Genomic DNA, 22,266 nt, shown 5'->3' with positions numbered 1-22,266 from the left:
TGTTTCTTCCATATCTTGGCTATTGTAAATACTGCTGCAATGAACATATGGGTGCATATATCTTTTCAAATTAGTGTTTTCATTTTCTTTGGATACATATCCAGAAGTGGAATTGCTGGATTGTATGGTGGTTCTATTTTTAATTTTTTGAGGAATCTCCATACAGCTTTCCATAGTGGCTGCCCTAGTTTACATTCCCACCAACAGTGCATGAGGGTTCTCTTTTCTCCACATCCTCACCAACACTTGTTATTTGTTGTCTTTTTGATAATAGCCATTCTGACAGGTGTGAGATGATATCTCATTGTGGTTTGATTTACCTTTCCCTGATGACTAGTGATGTTGAGTATCTTTTCATGTACCTGTTGACCATCTGTATGTCATCTTTGAAAAAATATCCATTCAGATCCTCTGCCCATTTTTTAATTGGGTTGTTTGATTTTTTGATGTTGAGTTGTATGAGTTATTTGTATATTTTGGATATTAACCCCTTATCAGATATATCATTTGCAAATAACTTCTCCCATTCAGTAGGCTGATTTTTTCATTTTCTTGATAGTTTATGTCACTGTGCAAAAGCCTTTTAGTTTAGTGTAGTCCCATTTATTTATTTTTGCTTTTGCTTTCTTGCCTGAGGGAACATATCCAAAAAAATATTACTAAGGCCAATGTCAAAGAGCATACTGCCTGTTTTCTTCTAAAAGTTTTATGGTTTCAGGTCTTATGTTTAAGCCCTTAATCCATTTTGAATTTATTTTTGTATATGGTATGAGAAAGTAGTCCAGTTTGATTCTTTTGCATGTACCAGTTTGATTCTTTTGCATATAGTGTCCATGTTTCCCAGTACCATTTATTGAAGAGGCTGTCTTTTTTTTTTTAATCCAATCCAACCTTATGTCTTTTTTTTTTTTTTTAAACTGGGGTATAGTTGTTTTACAATGTTGTGTTAGTTTCTCCTGTACAGTGAAGTAGAGTTCCCTGTGCTATACAGCAAGTTCTTATTAGTTATCTATTTTATACATATGAGTGTATATATGTCAATCCCAATCTCCCAATTCATCCCACCCCCACCCCCACCCCCCGCTTCCCCCCCTTGGTGTCCACATGTTTGTTCTCTACATCTGTGTCTCTATTTCTGCCTTGCAAACCAGTTCATCTGTACCATTTTTCTAGATTCCACATATATGTGTTAATATACAATATTTGTTTTTCTCTTTCTGACTTACTTGACTCTGTATGACAGTCTCTAGGTCCATCCACATCTCTACAAATGACCAAGTTTCCTTCCTTTTTACGGCTGAGTAATATTGAAGAGGCTGTCTTTTCCCCATTGTATATTCTTGCATATTTTTTTGTAGATTAATTGCCCATATAATATGGGTTTATTTCTGGACTCTCTATTCTGTTCCATTGATCTGTGTGTCTGTTTTTGTGCCAGTATCATACTGTTCTGATGACTGTAGCTTCTTAATATAGTTTGAAATCAGGGAGTGTGATACCTCCAGCTTTGTTCTTCTTTCTCAAGATTGTTTTGGCCATTCAGGATCTTCTGTGTTTCCATATAAATTTTAGAATTATATTTTTCTAATTCTGTGAAAAATGCCATTGGTATTTTGATAGGGATTGCATTGAACCTGTTGATTACCTTGGGTAGTATGAGGATTTTAACAATATTAATTCTTCCAATCCATGAGTATGGTATATCTTTCCATCTGTGTCATCTTCAATTTCTTTCAACAGTGTCTTACAGTTTTCCAGGTAAAGGTCTTTTACCTCCTTAGCTAGATTTATTCCGAGATATTTTATTCTTTTTGATGCAACTGTAAATGGGATTGTTAAGTTCCTTTCTAATAGTTCACTGTTAGTGTATAGAAATGCAACATATTTCTGTATATTAAATTTGTATTCTGCAACTTTACTGAATTCATTGTTGGGTTCTAGTAGTTTTTTGGTGGCATCTTTAGGATTTTCTATGTATAGTGTCATGTCATCTCTAAATGGTGAGTTTTACTTCTTCCTTTCCAATTTGGACTCCTTTTATTTCTTTTTCTTGTCTAATTGCTGTGGTTAAGACTTCCAATATTTATGTTGAATAAAAATGGTGATAATGGGCATCCTTGTCTTGTTCCTGACCCTAGAGTAAATGCTTTGAGCTTTTCAACACTGTGTATTATGTTAGCTGTGGGCTCGTTGTGTATGGCCTTTATTATGTTGAGGTGTATTCCCTCTGCTTTGTTGAGAATTTTTATCATAAATGGATGTTGTAGTTTGTCAAATGGTTTTTCCATACCTATTGAGATGATCGTGTGATTTTTATTCTTCAGTTTGTTAATGTGGTGTATCACATTGCTTGCTTTGTGGATATTAAACCATTTTTGCACCCCTGGGATAAATCCCACTTGGTCATGGTGTATGATCCTTTTAATGTATTGTTGAATTTGGTTTGCGAATATTTTGTTGAGAATTTTTGCATTTATGTTCACCAGTGATATTGGCTTGTAATTTTCGTTTTTTGTTTTATCTTTGTCTGATTTTGGTATCTGGATGATGCTGGCCTTGTAGAGTGATTTTGGAAGTGTTCCTTCCTCTGCAATTTTTTGAATAGTTTGATAAGGATATGTGTTAACTCGTCTCTAAAGAGTCTGGACCATCTGGTCCTGGACTTTTGTTTGTTGGGTTTTTTCTTTTTTATTACTTATTCAATTTCATTCCTGGTAATTGGTCTGTTCATATTTTCTGTTTCTTCCTGTTCAGTCTTGGGAGGTTGTACATTTCCAGGAATTTGTCCATTTCTTCTAGGTTGTCCATTTTATTGACATATAATTGTTCATACTCATCTATTATAATCATTTCCATTTGCATGGAATAAATAGCTTTTTCCATCCCCTCACTTTCAATCTCTGTGCGTCTTTAGGTCTAAAATGAGTCTCTTATAGGCAGCATACATGTGGGTCTTTTTTAATATCCATTCAGCCACTCTATGTCTTTTTTTTTTTTTTTTTTTTTTTTTTGCGATACACGGGCCTCTCACTGTTGTGGCCTCTCCCGTTGTGGAGCACAGGCTCCGGACGCGCAGGCTCAGCGGCCATGGCTCACAGGCCCAGCCACTCCACGGCATGTGGGATCCTCCCAGAATGGGGCACGAACCCGTGTCCCCTGCATAGGCAGGTGGACTCCCAACCACTGCGCCACCAGGGAAGCCCCACTCTATGTCTTTTGATTGGAGCATTTAGTACATTTACATTTAATGTACTTACTGCCATTTTGTTCATTATTTTGGGGTTGTTTTTATAGTTCTTTTCTGTTCCTTTCTTCTTCTTTTGTTCTCTTCCCATGTGATTTGATGACTATCTTTGGTGTTATTTTTGAATTTCTTTCTCTTTTTTTGTGTGTGTGTCTATTATAGATTTTTGATTTGTGGTTAGCATGTTGTTTAAATATAGCAATCCATGTATGTGTGGTTTTTTTAAGTTGTTGATCTCTTAAGTTCGAAAGCATTTAACAACCTTGCTTTTTTTTCTCTCTCCCTGTCACGTTTACTGTTTTTGACATCATATTTTACATCTTTTTGTTTTGTGTATCCCTTAACTACTTATTGTGGATATAGATGATTTTATGACTTTCATCTTTTAATCTTCCTATTAGCATTATATGTGGTCAGTTTAGCACTTTTATTGTATATTTGCTTTTACCAATGAGATTTTTCCTTTTGTACTGTTTGTATTTCTAGTTGTGGGCTTTCCTTTTTTGCTTAGTGAATTCCCTTTAACTTTTCTTGTCAAGCTGTTCTTTTGGTGTTGAATTCTTTTAGCTTTTGCTTGTATGTAAAACATTTGATCTCTCCTTCAAATCTAAATGAAAGTGGTTGTAGTTTTTTTCCTTTCATTACTTTAATATATTGTGCCACTCCCTTCTGACCTGCAGAGTTTCTGCTGAAAAGTCAGCTGATAGCCTTATGGGAGTTCCCTCACACATAATTTGTAGCTTTTCCCTCGCTGCTTTTAATATTGTCTCTTTATCATTATTTTTTGCCATTTTAATTACAATGTGTCTTGGTGCGGTCCTCTTTGGGTTTCTCCTATTTGCGACTGTACTCCTGGACCTGGATGTCTGCTTTTATTCCCAGGTAAGGGAAGTTTTCAACTCTTATGTCTTCAAATATGTTCCCTGCCCTTTTCTCTCTCTTCTCCTCCTGGGACCCCTATAATGTGAATGTTTGTACCCTTGGTTGTTGTTCCAAAGATCTCCTAAATAATTCTTTTTTTTTTCCTTTTTCCTGTTCAGTTTGAGTGATTTCTACTACTCTGTCTTCCAGTTCACTGATCTGTTCCTCTGTATCATCTAATCTACTGTTGATTCCTCCAAGTGTATTTTTTATTTTGGTTATTGTATTCTTCAGCTCTGTTTGGTTCTTCTTTATATTTTCTAACTCTTTGTTAAAAACTTCTAGTTTCTCACTGTGTTCATCTATTCTTCTCCCAAGTTCTTTGAGCATCTTTATGATCATTACCTTGAACTCTTTACTGGGGCTTATCTCCACTTCACCTAGTTCTTCTTCTGGGGTTTTACCTTGTTCTTTCATTAGGAACATATTCCTCTGTCACCTCATTTTGCCTAATTCCCTCTTTTTATTTCTATGTATTTGGTAGGTTGGTTATGTTTCCCAATCTCGGAGAAGTGGCTTTTTTGTAGGAGACATCTTATATTTCCCAGCTGCACACTCCCCTCTTGTCACCAGAGCTATGTGCTCTAGGACTGCCCCTATGTGGGATGCATGGACCCTTCTGTTGTAGTGGGCTGACTACTGTGGGTGGTCTGATAGTCATGGCTGATCCCTAGTCTGGTTGGTTGCCAGGCCCTTCCTTGTGCAGAGGCTGCTACCCACTGGTGGTGGGGCCAGGTCACAAGGTAGCTGGCTGCAGAGCCCCAGGGGTTCCAAGGCCAGTGCTGGCCCACTGATGGGTGGAGCTGGGTCCCAGGGTGGCTGGTTGCAGGGCTGGTGTCCCAGATCTAATGTTGGCCTGCTGCTGGGTGAGGTCAGTTGCTGACAGGACTAGCTGTGGGGTCCGGGGTATCCCAAAGCTGCTGCCAGCCTGCTTGTGGGTGGAGCTGGGTCCTGGGATCTCTGGATTCAGGACCCTGGGTGTCCCAGAGTTGGTGTTGGCCTGCCAGTGGGTGGGGCTGGGTCCTAACAGCTGACTGCAGGGTCCCCGGGTTCCTAGGGCTAGTGCCAGTGCACTGGTATGTGGGGCTGGGTCCTGGGGTGGCTGGACACTCAGGCAGTCCTAAGGCAGCCAGCCGGCTGTCCTCACCTGGATAGCTGCTTGGCCTGAGGCATCCCACTACTGGTGATAACAGGCTAGCAGGCAGAGCCAGGTCCCAAGGCTAATAAGCTCAAGGAAGTATTCCAATGTGGCACTTGCCAGCACCAGTGTCCTTGTGGTAAAATAAGCTACCCTAAGTGGCTGCTGCCAGCATCTGTATCCCCAGGGTGAACTCCAGTTGCCTCCTGCCTATCCAGAAGGCTCTCCAGGATCTCTCCAAGATCAACAGGTATGTCTGACCCAGGCTCCTTTCAAGTTACTGCTTCTGCCCTGAGTCTCGAACATTCATTTTTTTTGTGCACCCTTTAAGAATGCAGTTTTTATTTCCTACAGCCCCCTGGCTTTCCGGAAAGTCTAGTCTTCAAAACCAAGTGTTCTGGGGCTCATTTTCCCATAAGAGCTCATCTTCCTGGGGAGCCTTATGTGGGGCTCAGACACCATGCTCTTTGGGGAGCATCTCTGCAATTGACCCATTTATGGGTCACCCACCGAGGGGTGTGGGTCTTGACTATACTGCGTCTCTGCCCCTCCTACCCATCTCGTTGTGCTTCATTCTTCATATCTTTAGTTCCAGAAGATCTTTTCTGTTAGTCTCCTCGTTTTTCTCATTAGTGGTTGCTGTGTAATTAGTTGTAATTTTGGTGTGCCTGTGGGAGGATGTGAGCTCAGGGTCTTCCTACTCCACCATCTTGGCTACTCCCCCCATAATACACCACACAGTCTTGATTATTGTGGTTTTTATTTTTTTTAGCAGAGTCTGGAATTTAGATAGTGTCAGTCCTCCAACTTTATTCTTCTCCTTCAATACGGAGTTGACTATTCTGGATCTTTTGCCTCTCCAAATAAACTTTATAATTAATTTTTCAATGTCCACAAAATAACTTGCTGGGATTTTGATAGAGATTGCATTGAATTTTAGATCAGGTTGGGAAGAACTGACATCTTGACAATATTGACTCTTCCTATCTGTGAACATGGAATATACCTCTATTTAGTTCTTTGAATTTGTTCATCGGAGTTTTGTAGTTTTCCTCATATAGATCTTATACTCATTTTGTTAGATTTGTACCTCGATATTTCATTTTAGGGGGTGCTAATGGTATTGCGGTAAATGGTATTGTGTTTTTAACTTCAAATTCCACTTGGTCATTGCTGGCATATAGGAAAGTGATTGAATTTTTCATACTAACCTTGCATCCTGGAATGTTGCTATAATCACTTATTAGTTTCAGGAGTTTTTGGTCAGTTCTTTCAGATTTTCTACATAGATGATCATGTGATCTGCAAACAAATACAGCTTTATTTCTTCCTTGGAAATCTGCATACCTTTTACTTCCTTATCTTATTGCATTAACTAGGACTTCTAGCAGGGTGTTGAAGAACAGTGGTAAGAGGGGACATTCTTGCCTTGTTCCAGATCTTATTGGGAAAGCACCAAGCTTCTCACCATTAGGTTAGCTTCTCACCATTAAGTTTTTAATAGATATTCTTTATCAAGTTGAGGAAGTTCTCTATTCCTATTTTACTGAGAGAGGTTTTTTGGGGGGGGTGTTTTGTTTATTTATTTGTTTTATCATGAATAGGTACTGGATTTTGTCTAATCTTTTTCTGCATCTATTGATATGATCAGGTGATTTTTCTTTTTTAGCCTATTGATGTGATAGATTACATTAATTGATTTTTCAGATTTTAAAAATATTTATTTATTTATTTGGCTGCGCTGCGTCTTAGTTGTCACATGCAGGATCTTCACTGCCGCGTGCAAGATCTTCATTGTTGCAGGCGGGATCTTTAGTTGTGGCATGCAGGATCTAGTTCCCTGACCAGGGATCAAACCCGGGCCCCCTGCATTGAGAGCGCAGAGTCTTAACAACTGGACCGCCAGGGAAGTCCCAATTTTTCAAATGTTGAAGCAGCCTTGCATATCTGGGGTAAATTCCACTTGGTCATGATGTATGATTCTTTTCATACATTGTTGGATTTAATTTGCTAATATTTTGTTGAAGATTTTTACATGTACATTCTTGAGAGATATTGGTCTATACAGTTTTCTTGTACTGTCTGTCTGATTTTGGTATTAGGGAATGTTGCCCTCATAGAATAAGTTAGGAAGTATTCCCTCTGCTTCAACCCTCTGAAAGAGAGTGTAGAGAATTGGTATAATTTCTCCTTAAATATTTGTTAGTGAACTCATCTGGGACTGGCAGTTCCTGTTTTGGAAAGTTATTAATTGTCAATTCAATTTCTTTAATAGTTATAGGCCTATTCAGATTGTCTATTTCTTCTTGCATAAGTTTTAGTAGATTGTGTCTATCAAGGAGCTGGTCCATTTCTCCTAGGTTATCAAATTTATGGGCATAGAGTTGTTGGTGGTATTCCTTTTTTATACTTTTAATATCCATGGGATCTGTAGTGATGTCCCTTTAAAAAATTTTTCAGATATTAGTAATTTGTGTCTTCTCTCTTTCTTCTTAGCCTGGCTAGAAGCTTATCAATTTTCTGATCTTTTCAAAGAACTAGGCTTTGGTTTCATTGATTTCCTGTTTTCAATTTCACTGATTCCTACTATAATTTTTATTGTTTCTTTTCTTCTGCTAACTTTGGATTCAATTTTCTCTTCTTTTTCTAGTTTCCTAAAGTAGAAGCTTAGACGATGGATTTTAGAGCTTTCTTTTTTCTAATATGTATTTATTCAGTGCTCTACATTTCCCTCTAAGTACTGCTTTCACTACATGCCCCAAATTTGGTAAGTTGTGTTTTTATTTTCATTTAGTTCAAAATATTTAAAAATTTCTCATGAGGTTTCTTCTTTGACCCACGTGTTACTTAGAAATGTGTTAATATTCAAGTATTGGGGATTTTCCAGGTATTTGTTATTTCTAGTATAATTCCACTGTGGTCTGAGAACAGACATTGTATAATTTCTCTTCTTTTTAAAAAATTTTTTAAATTTTATTTATTTATTTATTTATGGCTCTGTTGTGTCTTTGTTGCTGCACGCAAGCTTCTCTAGTTGCGGTGAGCAGGGGCTACTCTTCATCGTGGTAATTTCTCTTCTTTTAAATTTGTTAAGGTGTATTCTATAGTCCAGAATTGTGGTCTACCTTAGTGAATGTTTCATGTGAGCTTAGGAATTTGTGTTCTGCTGCTGTTAGATGAAGTGGTCTGTTTATGTCCATTATATCCAGTTGATTGATGGTGTTGTTCATCTCTGTCCTTACTGATTTTCTGCCTGCTGGATTTTCTGCCTTTTCTGATAGAGGGGTGTTGAAATCTCCAGCTATGATAATGGATTCATTTATTTCTCCTTGCAGTTCTATCAGTTTTTGCCTCACATAGTTTGATGCCTTGTTGTTAGGCAATACACATCAAGGATTGTTATCTTCTTGAGTAACTGACCCCTTTATCATTATGTAATGCGCCTCTTTATCCCTGATAACTTTCCTTACTCTAAAGTCTGCTCTATTTGAGGTTAATATAGCTACAAACTATACAGGTATAATATACTAACTATTTAAAACTATGTGTCTCAAACTAGCTTAAGCAACAAGATAATTTATTGGCTTGTGGGACTGGAATCCATAGGCAACTAGCTTGAGGTATGGCTGGATCCAGGGGTCCAGCAAATGCTGGAAGATTAGCTTCATTTTCTTCCTCTATGATAGCTTCCTGTCCAAGCAGGCTACTTCCCCTGGTGCTAACATAGTATCCCACAACGTGAGTACCTCTTCCCAGAAGTCCCAGCAAAGTCCCAGGTCTCATTGGCCTGACTTGGGTCATGTGTTCACCCCTGAACCAATCCGAACCAGTGGTTCGGACTGGCTAGGGATGAAATTTGCCCCACCCCAGAAACAGAGAGTGAAGTCAGCTCTGTTCCAAGCACACAGATTGGCATTGGGAGGAAGGGGGTGTATTAGTTTCCTAGGGCTGCCATAAAACGGATTACCACAAACTTGGTAGCTTAGAACAACAGAAATTTTTATTCTCTCACAGTTCTGAAGCCAGAAGTCCAAAATCAAGGTGTCAGCAAAAATTGGTCCCTCTTGGAGGCTCTGAAGGAGAAACTGTCCCATGCCTTTCTCCTAGCTTCTGCTGGTTGCCAGCCATCCTTGGCATTCCTGGGCTTGGGGTGTATCACTCCAGTCTCTGTCTTCACATCATCTTCTTCTCTGTGTCTCTGTGTGTCCTCTCCTCTTCTTATAAGGACACTAGTCATCGGATTTAGAAGCCACCCTAGATCCAGGATTTCACCTCAAGCTCTTTCACTAATAACATCTTCAAAGGCCCTCTTTCCAAATAAGGTCACATTCTGAGGTTCCTGGTGGACATGAATTTGGGGGGAGACACTATTTAACCCACTGCATGGTGGTCCCATCAAAGGATAAATCAGGGTGGCCAGTTCATAATATAGCCACCACAGGGTGATAGGGATCTCCAGCCCTTATGCCTTGACCCCTTCTCTCTCCCCAGCAATCGGGCTCTTTGCCTCCATGGCCACAGTGCTCCTAGGAGGGATCCGGGCATCCAGCCTGCTCTTCCGGGGGCTCCTGTGGGACGTAGCACAGTCTCCTATTGGCTTCTTTGAGCGGACGCCCATTGGGAACCTGCTGAACCGCTTCTCCAAAGAGACAGACATAGTAGATGTGGACATCCCAGACAAGCTCCGGTCTCTACTGATGTATGCCTTTGGACTCCTGGAGGTTGCCCTCGTGGTGACAGTGACCACCCCACTGGCTGTCGTGGCCATCCTGCCACTGCTGCTCCTCTATGCCGGGTTTCAGGTAAGGGGAGGTTGGAGAGGCTCCTGGGGCCAGCCGAGGTCACCTCCACCAGTCCCCTGTTTCTGGGCAGGACTCAGTGTAAGAGGTTCTGCCCAGCTGGACATCTAGGAGCTGCCCCTAGAAGAATTCTTGGAGACAGAGACACCACGGTCTGTTTCTAACACTTACTCTCATCTCTGTCTCCCAAATGTTCACATCAAAGTTCTTAATGTCTAACAGTTTATCCTGCTGCTGTTGCTGAAATCAGCTATCTCTTCCTCAGTGATCTGGAAACCAAGAAGGCATTGCAAGCTCTCAAAGACCATTGTATTAGGCTCGACTCTTTCAGTTGCCAGAACCAGAGACCAACTTAAATTAGCTTAAACACAAGAACAGAATTTAATGGCTTATGCTCCCAGGGTGCAGGGGGTCAGCTCTCACTAGGACGCTGTCACTCTTTCCATATCTTCCCTCAGTGGGTCTTGAAGTGTGGTATCAGACCAGCAGCATCAGTTTCACCTGGGAACTAGTTAGAAATGCACATTCTCAGGCCCCATTCAAGACCTACTGACTCAGATACTATGGAGCTGCGGCCCAGAAATCTGGGTTTTAATGAACCTTCCAGGTAATTCTGATCCATGCTAATATTTAAGAACTGGCTCAGCTCTGCTTGGCCTAATTTTGCACACACTCCTTTTCCAGGGGCAGGTCTGATGGCCCCCTGGCAACCCTATACTCACAGCCTCCCACCTCAGCAAGCCCCGACACAAAGCACTTTTCTCCAGCTCAGCATTCACACATCCATCCCAGGGAAGATTCTGATTGGCCTTTCATGAGGCATGTGTCATCCCTGAGCTCATCACTGTGACCAAAGCAATAGTTTACTCTGCCTAGCAGGGCTGTGTCATGTGACTACCTCCGTGATCAGGTCTCATGATTGACAGCCAACCCCCCATCCCCACCAAGGAAATCAGAAGTAGAAGAAACCATGGTAGCCAGACAAAAATCAGAAGTAGAAAAAACAAAACAAAACATGGTAGCCAGACAAAAACCATGGCCATCACTGCCCTCCACAACTATCCCAAGTCTTTTCTATAGCCCCTTGACCTGGGGGAGGAACTGCTTCTCTAGAGCTTTGGAGTCGGACAGAGATGTGTTTGAATCCAGGTCCTGCCACTTGCTTGCTATAGAGGCTTAGACCAGCTGCTTAATCCCTCTGAGCCTCTGGTGTTCTTACCTGTAAACTGTGAACAACACTAATGCCCATCTCACAATGACTGAATACTGCAGTTGACCCTTGAACAATGTGGGGATTAGGGGCACTGACCCTCCTTGCAATTAAAAATCTGCTTAGAAGTCATAGTTGGCCCTCTATACACAGTTCCTCCATATCCACAGATTCAACCAAGTGCAGAACGTAGTACTGTAGTATTTACTATTGAAAAATATCCACAAATAAGTGGACCTGTGCAGTTCAAACCCATGTTGTTCGAGGGTCAACTGTATTTGGAAAGAGCCTGGCATGCAGCCTGGGTGATCAGCAAATGCAGATTCCTTCCTGCCTGCCAGCTGCACACAACTTCCAACCTCAAACCAAATAACAATATATATTGTTTGTGCATCATTGTGTTCCCAGCACCTGGCATGTAACATTCGAGTTAAGTGAATGAATTTGACTTGTCAAGCTGCCTTCCTTGCCCTTTGTGGCTTTGTTTCCACAATGACTGGCCCTAAGTGAAGCAGTTGGCTTTAGAGCTGAGAATGAGATATTTACTATAGACTAGGGGTTTCTCCATCCTGGCTGTACGTGAGAATCACCCGAAGGCTTTTTAAAAATTCCAAGGCCAAGGTGATGCCACCAGAGATTCTGATTCAATAGTTCAGGGGTGAGGCACTGGGAGTTTTTGAAGATTCTCAGATGATTTTTAAAAAGACCCATGGAACTCTGATTCTACAAGGAAATTGGAGCCCAGAGAAGAGAAGCCACTGACCCAAGTTTACACAGCAAGCTGGTAACAGAGCTCCCTATGCTTCTCAAACTGTCTCTCTGTGTTTGTGACCTCTCTGCTCCCCACTGTCCCACTTCAGAGCCTGTATGTGGCCAGCTCATGCCAGCTCAGACGCCTGGAATCAGCCAGGTACTCATCCGTGTGTTCCCATGTGGCCGAGACATTCCAGGGTGGAGCAGTGGTCAGGGCCTTCCGGGTCCAGGGCTGCTTTGTGGCTCAGAACGACGCACACATGGATGAAAGCCAGAGAGTCAGTTTCCCGCGGCTGGTGGCTGACAGGTAGGAAGGGGGCAGAGAAGAACCTATAATCCTTCTGTGTCCCCAGAGGATGAGACCTAAGGTCATACTGTGTGGTCAGAGAGGTCAAGTGGCCTGCTCAAGGTCACACAGCGAGTCGAGGGTAAAGCAGAGCCTAGATCCCACGGGTGCACATGGTTCACAGTGTGAGCAGATGGACCTTGGCCTGAGGGATCCCCAACAGCAGGTGAGCAGGAAGTACAGGTGTCAGCAAAAGGGAAGAAGCCTCTGTTGCCAGGCCACTAGACCAGCCTCTGTTGCCTTGGTGACAAAGGAGCTACATAAGCATCCTCAGCCTCCTTTTGGTACCAAGCAAGAATAAGAACACAAGCTTTGAGCGCAGACAGACACAGGTGCAAATCCCAGCACTGCAACTTACTAGCTGGATGATCTTGGGCAAGTCACATAACCTCTCTGAGCCTCATTTGTCAGTGAGTTTGCAGTTATGGAGTGGCTACTGAGATTAAACAAATACACTCATAGCTAATCCTTGTAATGTGCTTACCACATGCCCAGCACAGTCCTCAGCATCCTCTGTGGATTAATTTATTTAATCCTATTAACAACTCCACCAGGCAGAGACTCTTTTATAGATGATGAATCTTAGGCACAGAGAGATTTAGGAACTTGCCCAGGGCCACACTGCAAATACATGGTGGAGTGAGGATTTGAATCCAGTCAGTCTGGTGTCAGAGTGTGGAGAGGGTCAAGCACACAGTGGGTGTGAATTCAATAAATGTCAGTTCCTTCCTTCTTTCTGCCCAGTTCCCCAGCCAGCTGGGGCTATGAGGCCCTGTAGCTGTGGGCAGTGTCTCAATGCCATATGCCTTCTGGGTGACCTGCCCTGCCCCTTCCTGGGGTCCTAGCCTAGGGAGGAGGGACCTTACAAACATTTAGGGAGGAGGGACCTTACAAACATTTAGGAAGCACCTACTTTGTGGAAGGGTCAATGATTTCTGCGCCATATATGGTGGGTGTATCTCATTTAATTGGCACAACTATAATGAGCCAGACATTACTTCATCCCACAGATGGGTAGACTGGGGTTCGGAGAAGTGAAGGGACTCCCCCAGGGTCAGCCATCTAGGAAGTGGCAGACCCTCAGTCAGGCAAATGTGGCTTCCAATCCTGGTGTTTGTTGTGTTTGTGGACTTGGGCAAGTACCTAACCCTTCTGAGTCCTGGTGTCCTCATCTGTCAAATGGGGACAACAGTCCTCCCATCGTGGGGTTGTTAAGAGGACTAGGTGTTATATGCAGTGAAGCCCAGAGTTCCCTGAAGACAGGGATTTTTATCTGTTTGGTTTGCGGCTGTGTCCCCAGCATCTCCAGCATGCATGGCACACAGTAGGTGCTGAATACATATCTGCTGAATGAATGGTCAAGTAGGAATTCAATAAAAGGAAAAAGAAGTAGGAATTCAATTTCCTTATCCATTCAATATATATTTGTTGAGAACCTACTACGTGCTCAGTCCTATGCTGGGTCCTGGGGACAGAGCCATGAACAAGACAAAGTTGATGGACTTCCCTGGTGGTGCAGTAGTTAAGAATCCACCTGCCAGTGCAGGGGACACATGTTCGAGCCCTGGTCCGGTAAGATCCCACATGACGCGGACCAACTAAGCCCGTGGGCCACAACTACCGAAGCCCATGCACCTAGAGCCCGTGCTCTGCTCGGCAGAAGCCACGGCAAAGAGAAGCCCACGCATCTCAACAAAGAGTGGCCCCCACTCGCTGCAACTAGAGAAAGCCCACGCACAGCAACGAAGACCCAACGCAGCCAAAAATGAAATATTAATTAATTAATTAATTAATTAATTAATTAAAAAAAGACAAAGTTGCTGCCCTCATGGAGCTCATGAGATCATGAGCCTGCTGATGGAGGCCGACAGTCAAGGACTGATTAACTAGTTTAGTTATACAGAGTGATAAAAGGGAGGAGTGGTCCTGAGGGCTCTCTGAGGAGGTGATGCTTGAGCTGGCTGTGTGAGGGTAAGATGCTGGCCACGTGAAGATGGAGGTCGGATTCAGGCAGGGGGAACACAGGGGACATGGCTTGGCATGGCTTGGGGACAGAAAAGTGGCAGCACAGCAGAGCTTACTTGAGCACCTACTGTGTGCCAGGTCCTGAGCTGGGCACAGGTGAGACAGGACAGCATTGGCCTCCCCCGACTCCAAGCTCAGGTGGAGCCTGGGTGTGGAGGAGACCGTTGCCGGGACCCCATGGGCACTAAAGCTGGCACACTGTCTAGGCCTTGTGCCCAGCAAGGCAGGTAGCGCAGAGAGGCCCCACTGATCCCACTCTTACCTGTCCTCTCGCAGGTGGCTCGCTTCCAACCTGGAGCTCGTGGGGAACGGGCTGGTGTTTGCGGCCGCCCTGTGCGCAGTCCTGAGCAAGGCCCACCTCAGTCCCGGCCTCGTGGGCTTCTCTGTCTCAGCCGCCCTGCAGGTACTTCCGACACCCCAACCTGGGCTCTGGGGTGAGGGCAGAATGGACACAGACCTCTGCCAGTGGGACCTTCAAGGACCTGAGTCCAAACTACCAACCAGTGAGGAAGACACAGCTCTCTGCAAGAGCCTAGGCTGGACCTCGGGCGAGACTCTTCTTCCCTCTCGGGGCCTTGGTGTGCTCCTCTGAAAAATGGGCAGTAATCCCTTCACTTCAGATACTATAAAGACTCATTGAGATAAAGTAGACAGAGTCCATTTCCAGTGCATTGTTAACATTCTGTTAACTATTAATAACAATATTTAATGTCAGGTTATGTCATCTGTAAAGGAAAAAAATATATATATATATACATATATGTAAGTAGCATTCATTATGAATGAGACATTGTTCTAAGAGCTTTGTAAGTATTAGCTCATTTAATCCTGCCCACAACCCCACCAGGGGTACTATTACTGTCCTCATTTTACAGTTGAGGCAACTAAGCTTAAGGATAAAGCAAGTAACATGACTGGGGGGAGGGTGCTTTTCTTTTGCATGGCCCAGAAGACCTCTCTGAGAAGGGGGCTTGAGATCTGTGGCCTAAAGGAAGTGGGGGAATAGGGGAGGAGCAGTCCTGGTGGAGGGAACAGCAGGAGGAAAGGCCCTGGGATGGCGGGAGGGGCGCGACTGGTGTGTTAGAGGAACAACAAGAAAGCGGTGGGTGTGGCTGGAGAGAGTGTGAGGACAAAACTGGAGGGAAATGAGGTTGGGAAGGGGTGGGGGCAGGGCGAGCAGGCCCTGGGGAGGAGCTTGGCATGGTTCCAAGTGGGAAATCAGTGTTAAGTGGAGGGAAACCTCTCTGAATGGAAGTCATTGGGCTGGATCCTGCTGGGTGTCCTTGAGAGGGCCACACACCTTCTCTGGTCCTGTCTCCCTACCTGTTTCAAGAAGGGTTGGATAAGCTGATGTCCGAGGGCTCCTTTCTGGTCCATATACTCCAGTTCAACTAAAGGAAAAGAGGGATCCTTGTGGCTACAGCCAAATTCTGCCCCCTTGTCTGCCCCGGGTCCCGCCTCCCAGCCCCTGCCTCACCTGTGGGGTGGCCTTGCTGAAGGTGTCCTGAGGTGTCTTCTCGAACCAGGTGACCCAGACGCTGCAGTGGGCTGTTCGCAGCTGGACAGACCTGGAGAGCAGCATCGTGTCGGTGGAACGATTGAAGGACTACGCCCAGACGCCCAAGGAGGTGATGGGCAAGAGATGGAGGGGGAGCGGGCACCACCCAGGACGTACAGCAGAGCACGGTGGACCCATGTTGACATCTGCCACCGGCTTTAGAGCCCCCACCACTGCAGACTGCAGTCACAGCCAAGGTGGCAGGAATGGTTAAGAGGGTAGGGTCTGAGACGAGGTCAAATCCTGGTTCCTCTGAATGGCAAGGCAGGGCACTCTGAGTGACAGGGGACCAGGAGTAACAGCAACATGACAGTAACATAACAGCAGCTTGATAGCAACATTATAGAAACATAACAGCAGCACAACAGTAACATGATAGCACTACTGAAACATAATAGCAGGAACAGTAGAGAAACATAGCAGCAACATAACAGTGCTGGGTGTACTAAGAGGTCATCCCACAATAAAGGACTTCATACAGTGTCTGGCGCACCGCAAACATTCAGTACATGTCCACCACTCTAATTAGCCCCATTTCACAGATGGGGAAACCAAGGTTCAAGGGAGTGGAGTGACCTGTTCAAGGTCACAGGAATAGCAAATGGAAGCACTGGTCTCCCCACTGCACAGACTTGCCCTTTTCACTAAAAGGAGAGTGTCTACCTCTACTAGCGAAAGAGAGAATATTATTTGAAAATTAATAATGACTAATAACAACAATAGATAAAGAGTAGCCAACACCATTATTTTTTTATTTTCACTATACCAAATATTATTTGTTTTTAGCCTTGCTGCATTCCATGCCCCATAACAACCCTGTAAAATAGCAGTAAATAAGCCCACTTTACAGAAGAGGAAACTGAGGGTAAGAGAGGAAGGCCCTTTTGTGAGAAGCCTGGAGAAAGACTCCTCTGACCCAGTGTCCCCTCCTGCCCTAGGCACCCTGGAGGCCGGCCACCTGTGCGGCCCGGCCCCCCTGGCCTCGTGGGGGGCAGATCGAGTTCCGGGACTTTGGGCTGAGATACCGACCCGAGCTCCCGCTGGCCGTGCGGGGAGTGTCCTTCAAGATCCACGCAGGAGAGAAGGTGAGCGGCTCACCTACAACTTCCTCCTTGTGGTGGCCAGGCCACAGGGCGGCTGGAGAGGCCTCAGGGCCATGGCCAGGCTGGGCATCACCCAGGGTCCAGGTCCTGAGCACCAGCTGCCTGCTCCACGTCCTCACCTCAGGTCCCCCAGTCTTCAGACCCACCACACCCTAAATGGAACTTATCATCTTCCCCAAACCTGCTTCCATCTTGGTGAAACCCACCCACCTTGGTGTCCCAGATGAGGAGGCGTCACCCCAACTTCTTTCTTCTTTCTCTATCATTAGTTGAACACCTACTATATGCTGGGTGAGGTGCTGAATGTTCCACATACTTATCCAGTTTGCATGGGCTCAGTTCCTTGCTTTGCCATGCCTGACCTTGGACAAGTCACTGCATGCCTTGGTCTCAGTTTCCCATCTGTAAAATGGGAATAATAATGTCAACCTCATAGAGTTGTTGAGAAGTTTACCTGGGTTAATACATAGAAACTGCCTGGAACAGTGCCTGGCACATAGCAAATGCTACAGAAGTGCTCACCAATGCTTTTATTCATTATTATTTGCATTTTCACTCTGACAACGCCCCTAATATCACCTCATTTACAGATGATTAGTCAGGCTGCTTCATTGAATCCTTTTCTGCCCTCCCCACCTGGCGACACTTCCTCCCTGCCCTCCCCTCCACTGCTCCAGGCCCTCAGCTTCCTGTTTCACCCCCTCCAATCTATTCTCCTGTGATCTTGATTTGAGCATGTCATTTACCTGCTCCAGACCTTCCTCCCTCTCCCAGCTTCCTTCTGGTAAAGCCCAAACTCCTGAGCTTGGCATTCAATGCCCTTTCTCCACTTCATTCATTGCCCTGCCAGGGCTTAGCCAACATTTGTGGAGCAGCAGCCTCTGGGCCAGGTGGGTACATGGTGCTGCCCTCGAGGAGCTTACAGGCTAGCAGTTGGTGTGGTTCACCTGGAATCTTCCCCCTCCCTGAACTCCTAGTCATCCTTCAAGATTCCACTCAAGTATCTTCTCCTCCATGAAGCCTTCTCTGATTACCCCCATCAACTCCCATCCCAGGCAACATGAACAGCAGCACCTCCATGCTTACCTCCATTGCTGCAGGGCCAGCGCCTGATTATAGAGAGTGCTTGTTCATCACACTGTATTTAAGTTTACTCAGGTGCACTATTTCCAAGACCAGATGGTGAGCCCTTTGGAGCAAGGACTCCTTAATTTCTGTATTCCTGGTGCCTAAAAGAGTGCCGGTCATACAATGGGCGACACACATGCTTTGTTCACTTATTAAACAGTGTTGAACCCCCACCAAGTGTCAAGGAAGGATGGGGGATGGATAGAAAGATGGGCAGATAGATGGAAGGATGAAGGATGGATGGCTGGGATTGGGGGCTGGATGGAAAGAAGAAAGAGGCATGGATGGAAGGATGAATGGATGGATAGGATGGAGTGGAAGAAAGGGTGAGAGATGGAAGGCAGGATAGGAATATGGTTGGAAGGATGGTGTGTGAAAGGAAGGATGAAGGACAGAGGGAAGGATGAGGGTATGGATGGAAGGAGGGGGATGGAAGGAAGTGTGAGGGAGGGATGGGTAGAAGGAAGGGGGATTCATAGAAGGATGGGACATAAACAGAATGATGGAAGGGAAGATGAGGGGTGATGGAGGGGGTGTGGATGGAAGGAAGGGGAAGGATGAAGGAATAGGAGGAAGGGTGGGGAAGTGGATGAAAAGATGGGAGAGGTGTATCAGGATGAGGGGAAGATAGAGAAGAATGCACAGACAGAAGGCTGGATGGATTGATGAATGGATATATGGACAGGTGGACAGATGGACAGATAGAAGGATGGATGCTCAAAGGATGATGGATAGATGGATGTGTCTTGGGTGCAGGGGAAACATCTAGCAAAGACATGCCCAGGAACCCTGTGGGCTATGGCCTGCCTTCTTCTGGCCAGGCCTGGTCAGAATGGGCCTTACTCCCCCATCCCCCGGCAGGTGGGCATCGTTGGCAGGACAGGGGCAGGAAAGTCCTCCCTGGCCGGGGGCCTGCTGCGGCTCCTAGAGGCGGCTGAGGGTGGGATATGGATCGACGGGGTCCCCATCGCCCAAGTGGGGCTGCACACACTTCGGTCCAGGATCACCATCATCCCCCAGGTGAGGCCTGGGGAGGGGTGGGCAGAGGTGGGGGGAGGGGGAGAGGTGGGAGGCATGGCTGGCCCAGCTCTGACCCACTGTCCCTCCCGGCCAGGACCCCATCCTGTTCCCCGGCTCTTTGCGAATGAACCTCGACATGCTACACGAGCACTCAGACGAAGCCATCTGGGCGGCCCTGGAGACGGTGCAGCTCAGAGCCACGGTGGCCAGCCTGCCGGGCCAGCTGCACTACGAGTGTGCCGACCAAGGTGACAACCTGAGGTAGGGTCGCCGCACTCCAGCCAGACCCTGTGAGGTGCTGGGGGAGAGGCAGGTGTGGCCAAGGCCCCCCACCAGGGTAATATGCCCTGGAAGTCACCTCCCCACATAGGATGATCAACCCCATTCTATTCCTAATCACAGCACAAATCCCATCCTTCATCAGCCATTGCAAACTCCAACACAATCTCTGAATAGCAAGAGATTTTTTTTCTTTTTCCTAAATTTGTTTCTAAATTTATTTGGTGGCAAAACTCAACCTCTAATGACACAAGGCTACTTCTGGTCTGTATTTATCTCACTCGGCATTTATTTTGCTGCAAAAATATTGTGTTTGATATTGGGTGCTAACCCCACGCTCACTGGGGTTGTCAAGTAACATAGGGTGTACGCCTTTAAAAGCTTTAAGAAATTGTAGTAAAATACACATATCATCTTAACCATTTTTTAGTGTTCAGTTCCATAGTGTTAAGTACATTCACATCATTGTGCAATAAACCTCCAGAACTTTTTCATTTTGTGAAACCGAAACTCTGTAGCCATTAAACAATTCTCTGTTCTTCCCTCCCACCAGCCCCCATTTCACTTTGTTTCTCTAGGTACTTCATTTAGGTGGAATATTATAGTATTTGTCTTTTTGTGACTGGCTTATCTCACACAGCATAATGTCCTCCATGTTTATCCATGATGTAACATGTGCCAGAATTTCCTCCATTTTTAAGGCTGAATAATATTCCATTGTATGGATAGACCACATTTTTCTTATCCGTTCATCCATTGATGGACGCTTGGGTTGTTTCTACCTTTTGGCTATTGTGAATAGTGCTGCTGTGAACACAAATGTACAGGTGTGTGCCTTTTTAAAAGTCAAGACATTCTGGATTCTAAAACCCACCTGACCCAGAAGATGTTACGGTGAGGGACCGTGGGTGGTAATGGCACTAGAGGGGCAGCAGGGCTTGGTAGCCAGGAGCATAGACATAGTTGTAGGATCTTGGGCAGGTTACTTAATCTTCAGTGCCTCAGTTTCCTTATCTGTAAAATGGGAATAATAGTTAGAACCTGCCTATCTGTGCAAGGATTAAATGAGTGCTATGTGTAAAGTTGTTCAAACAGTGCCTGGCATGTAAGAAATATTCATTTCAATATTCATTTTAATCCTCAAAGCTGCACTTTCACTAATCCCATTTCACAGAGTTGGAATCTGAGGCTTGAGAGTTGCCAACTCACCTACCCCATAAATGGTGAGTCTGGAGCAAAGCCCAGGCACCTGACACCCACATGGCCGTAGTAGGTCCTGGTTCCCTAAAGGGTTTACTCTTGAGAGGAAGCTGAACATGGCAGGAAACAGCCCCAAACACCCTTGAGTCTCCAGGCTCTGGGGGCTCACTGACTGTGTGACCTTGACTCTCAACTTCCTCATCTGTAACTGAGTAAAAGAAGGGTTTACTCTGTGACATGCATGGCTTTTATATGATTTGTCTTATCCTCACAACCCAGTGAGGAAGGACTCATTGACACAATACCTACCTTTGTGGTCTTTATGAGTTAATATACATAAGCATATAGGATGTGTCTGGCACATAGTGAAGACCATAGAATAGAAACAGAGATAGCCATTGCACAGATGGGGCAACTGAGGCCCAGAGGGTTTCAATGACTTGCCTAATGTCACTCTGCTCAAAAATGGCAGGATGGGGATTCCTACCAGCTCTGTAGACTAGGGACCCACGTCTGGGGACACACAGGCACACATCCCCCACTCCCGCAGCTGCCATGAGGACACATTTGTGGGCACCCCCTGCAGGTCAGTCCTGATGTGCAAACATCTGGCCTGTCCCACTCATTCCCAGCCTAGGCCAGAAGCAGCTCCTGTGTCTGGCACGTGCCCTTCTCCGGAAAACCCAGATCCTCATCCTGGACGAGGCCACGGCTGCTGTGGACCCGGGGACGGAGCGCCAGATGCAGGCCGCCCTGGGGAGCTGGTTTGCGCAGTGCACGGTACTACTCATCGCCCACCGCCTGCGCTCCGTGCTGGACTGTGCCAGGTAAGCCCCCACACCCCACCCCACGCAGCTGGCGCCCAGGGCGCCCCTGCAGGCAGAGGAAGGCATCAGGGTTTAGGGCTGGAAGGGCACTGGAATAGATTATGAAGTGCCCGTTGTACAGGTGGCAAGACTGATGCCCACAGGGGAAGGATAAGCCCGAAGACACATGCCCAGCAGATGCTTCCAACTGGGCTGTCGGGGTCAGTAAGCCGCGTGGAAAGCCAGACTCGCTTAGAGCAGACACGCTGGGCATTCAGAGCAGCCAAGACCCTGGGCTGGGGTCCAAAGAGCTGGCTGTGTCCCTCTCCCTTGCAGGGTGCTGGTCATGGACGAGGGGCAGGTGGCAGAGAGCGGCAGCCCGGCCCAGCTGCTGGCCCAGAGGGGCCTGTTTTACAGGCTGGCGCAGGAATCAGGCCTGGTCTGAGCCCAGCCCCTGGATCCTCCTCCCATCCCACCAACCCGGAGAGTCTGCCAGGCCCTGGAGACACAGTGACCCGGGGTCATCAGTGGCCCCATGGAATTGAGTCTAGACCCCTCTCTGCTCTCTGGGAGGAGAAAATGCCCGATCACCCCAGACCCAAGAGGACACAGCAACCCGCAGGTCGGCCTCATCAGGGCTCATCCAGCCCCATCTACCCTGGAGCCAAAGTCGACAGCAGCTCTCTGCCCTGGCTGCCCACTGGACTCACCTGGGGGCCCCAAAAAACTGCCTGTG

General features: G+C 45.8%; 1 protein-coding gene across 1 annotated transcript in view; it reads left to right on the top strand.

Annotated features, from left to right (window-relative positions):
* Positions 1-21,975, top strand: part of ABCC6 (ATP binding cassette subfamily C member 6) — a gene marked incomplete at both ends in the record, with an annotated part of 62,624 nt that extends 40,649 nt beyond the window's left edge. The window contains 9 exons of the mRNA XM_079719696.1: positions 9,795-10,105; positions 12,173-12,372; positions 14,713-14,839; positions 15,963-16,064; positions 16,933-17,079; positions 19,087-19,245; positions 19,340-19,506; positions 21,357-21,551; positions 21,867-21,975. Of these exons, the coding sequence (XP_079575822.1) occupies positions 9,795-10,105; positions 12,173-12,372; positions 14,713-14,839; positions 15,963-16,064; positions 16,933-17,079; positions 19,087-19,245; positions 19,340-19,506; positions 21,357-21,551; positions 21,867-21,975 (1,517 nt within the window). The remainder of the gene's footprint in view (positions 1-9,794; positions 10,106-12,172; positions 12,373-14,712; positions 14,840-15,962; positions 16,065-16,932; positions 17,080-19,086; positions 19,246-19,339; positions 19,507-21,356; positions 21,552-21,866) is intronic.
* Between the last annotated feature and the right edge of the window lie 291 nt (positions 21,976-22,266).

This window comes from Hyperoodon ampullatus (assembly GCF_949752795.1).
Source record: "Hyperoodon ampullatus genome assembly, chromosome: 14".
Taxonomy (NCBI): Eukaryota; Metazoa; Chordata; class Mammalia; order Artiodactyla; family Ziphiidae; genus Hyperoodon; species Hyperoodon ampullatus.
This window is presented reverse-complemented; position numbering and strand designations above follow the sequence as displayed.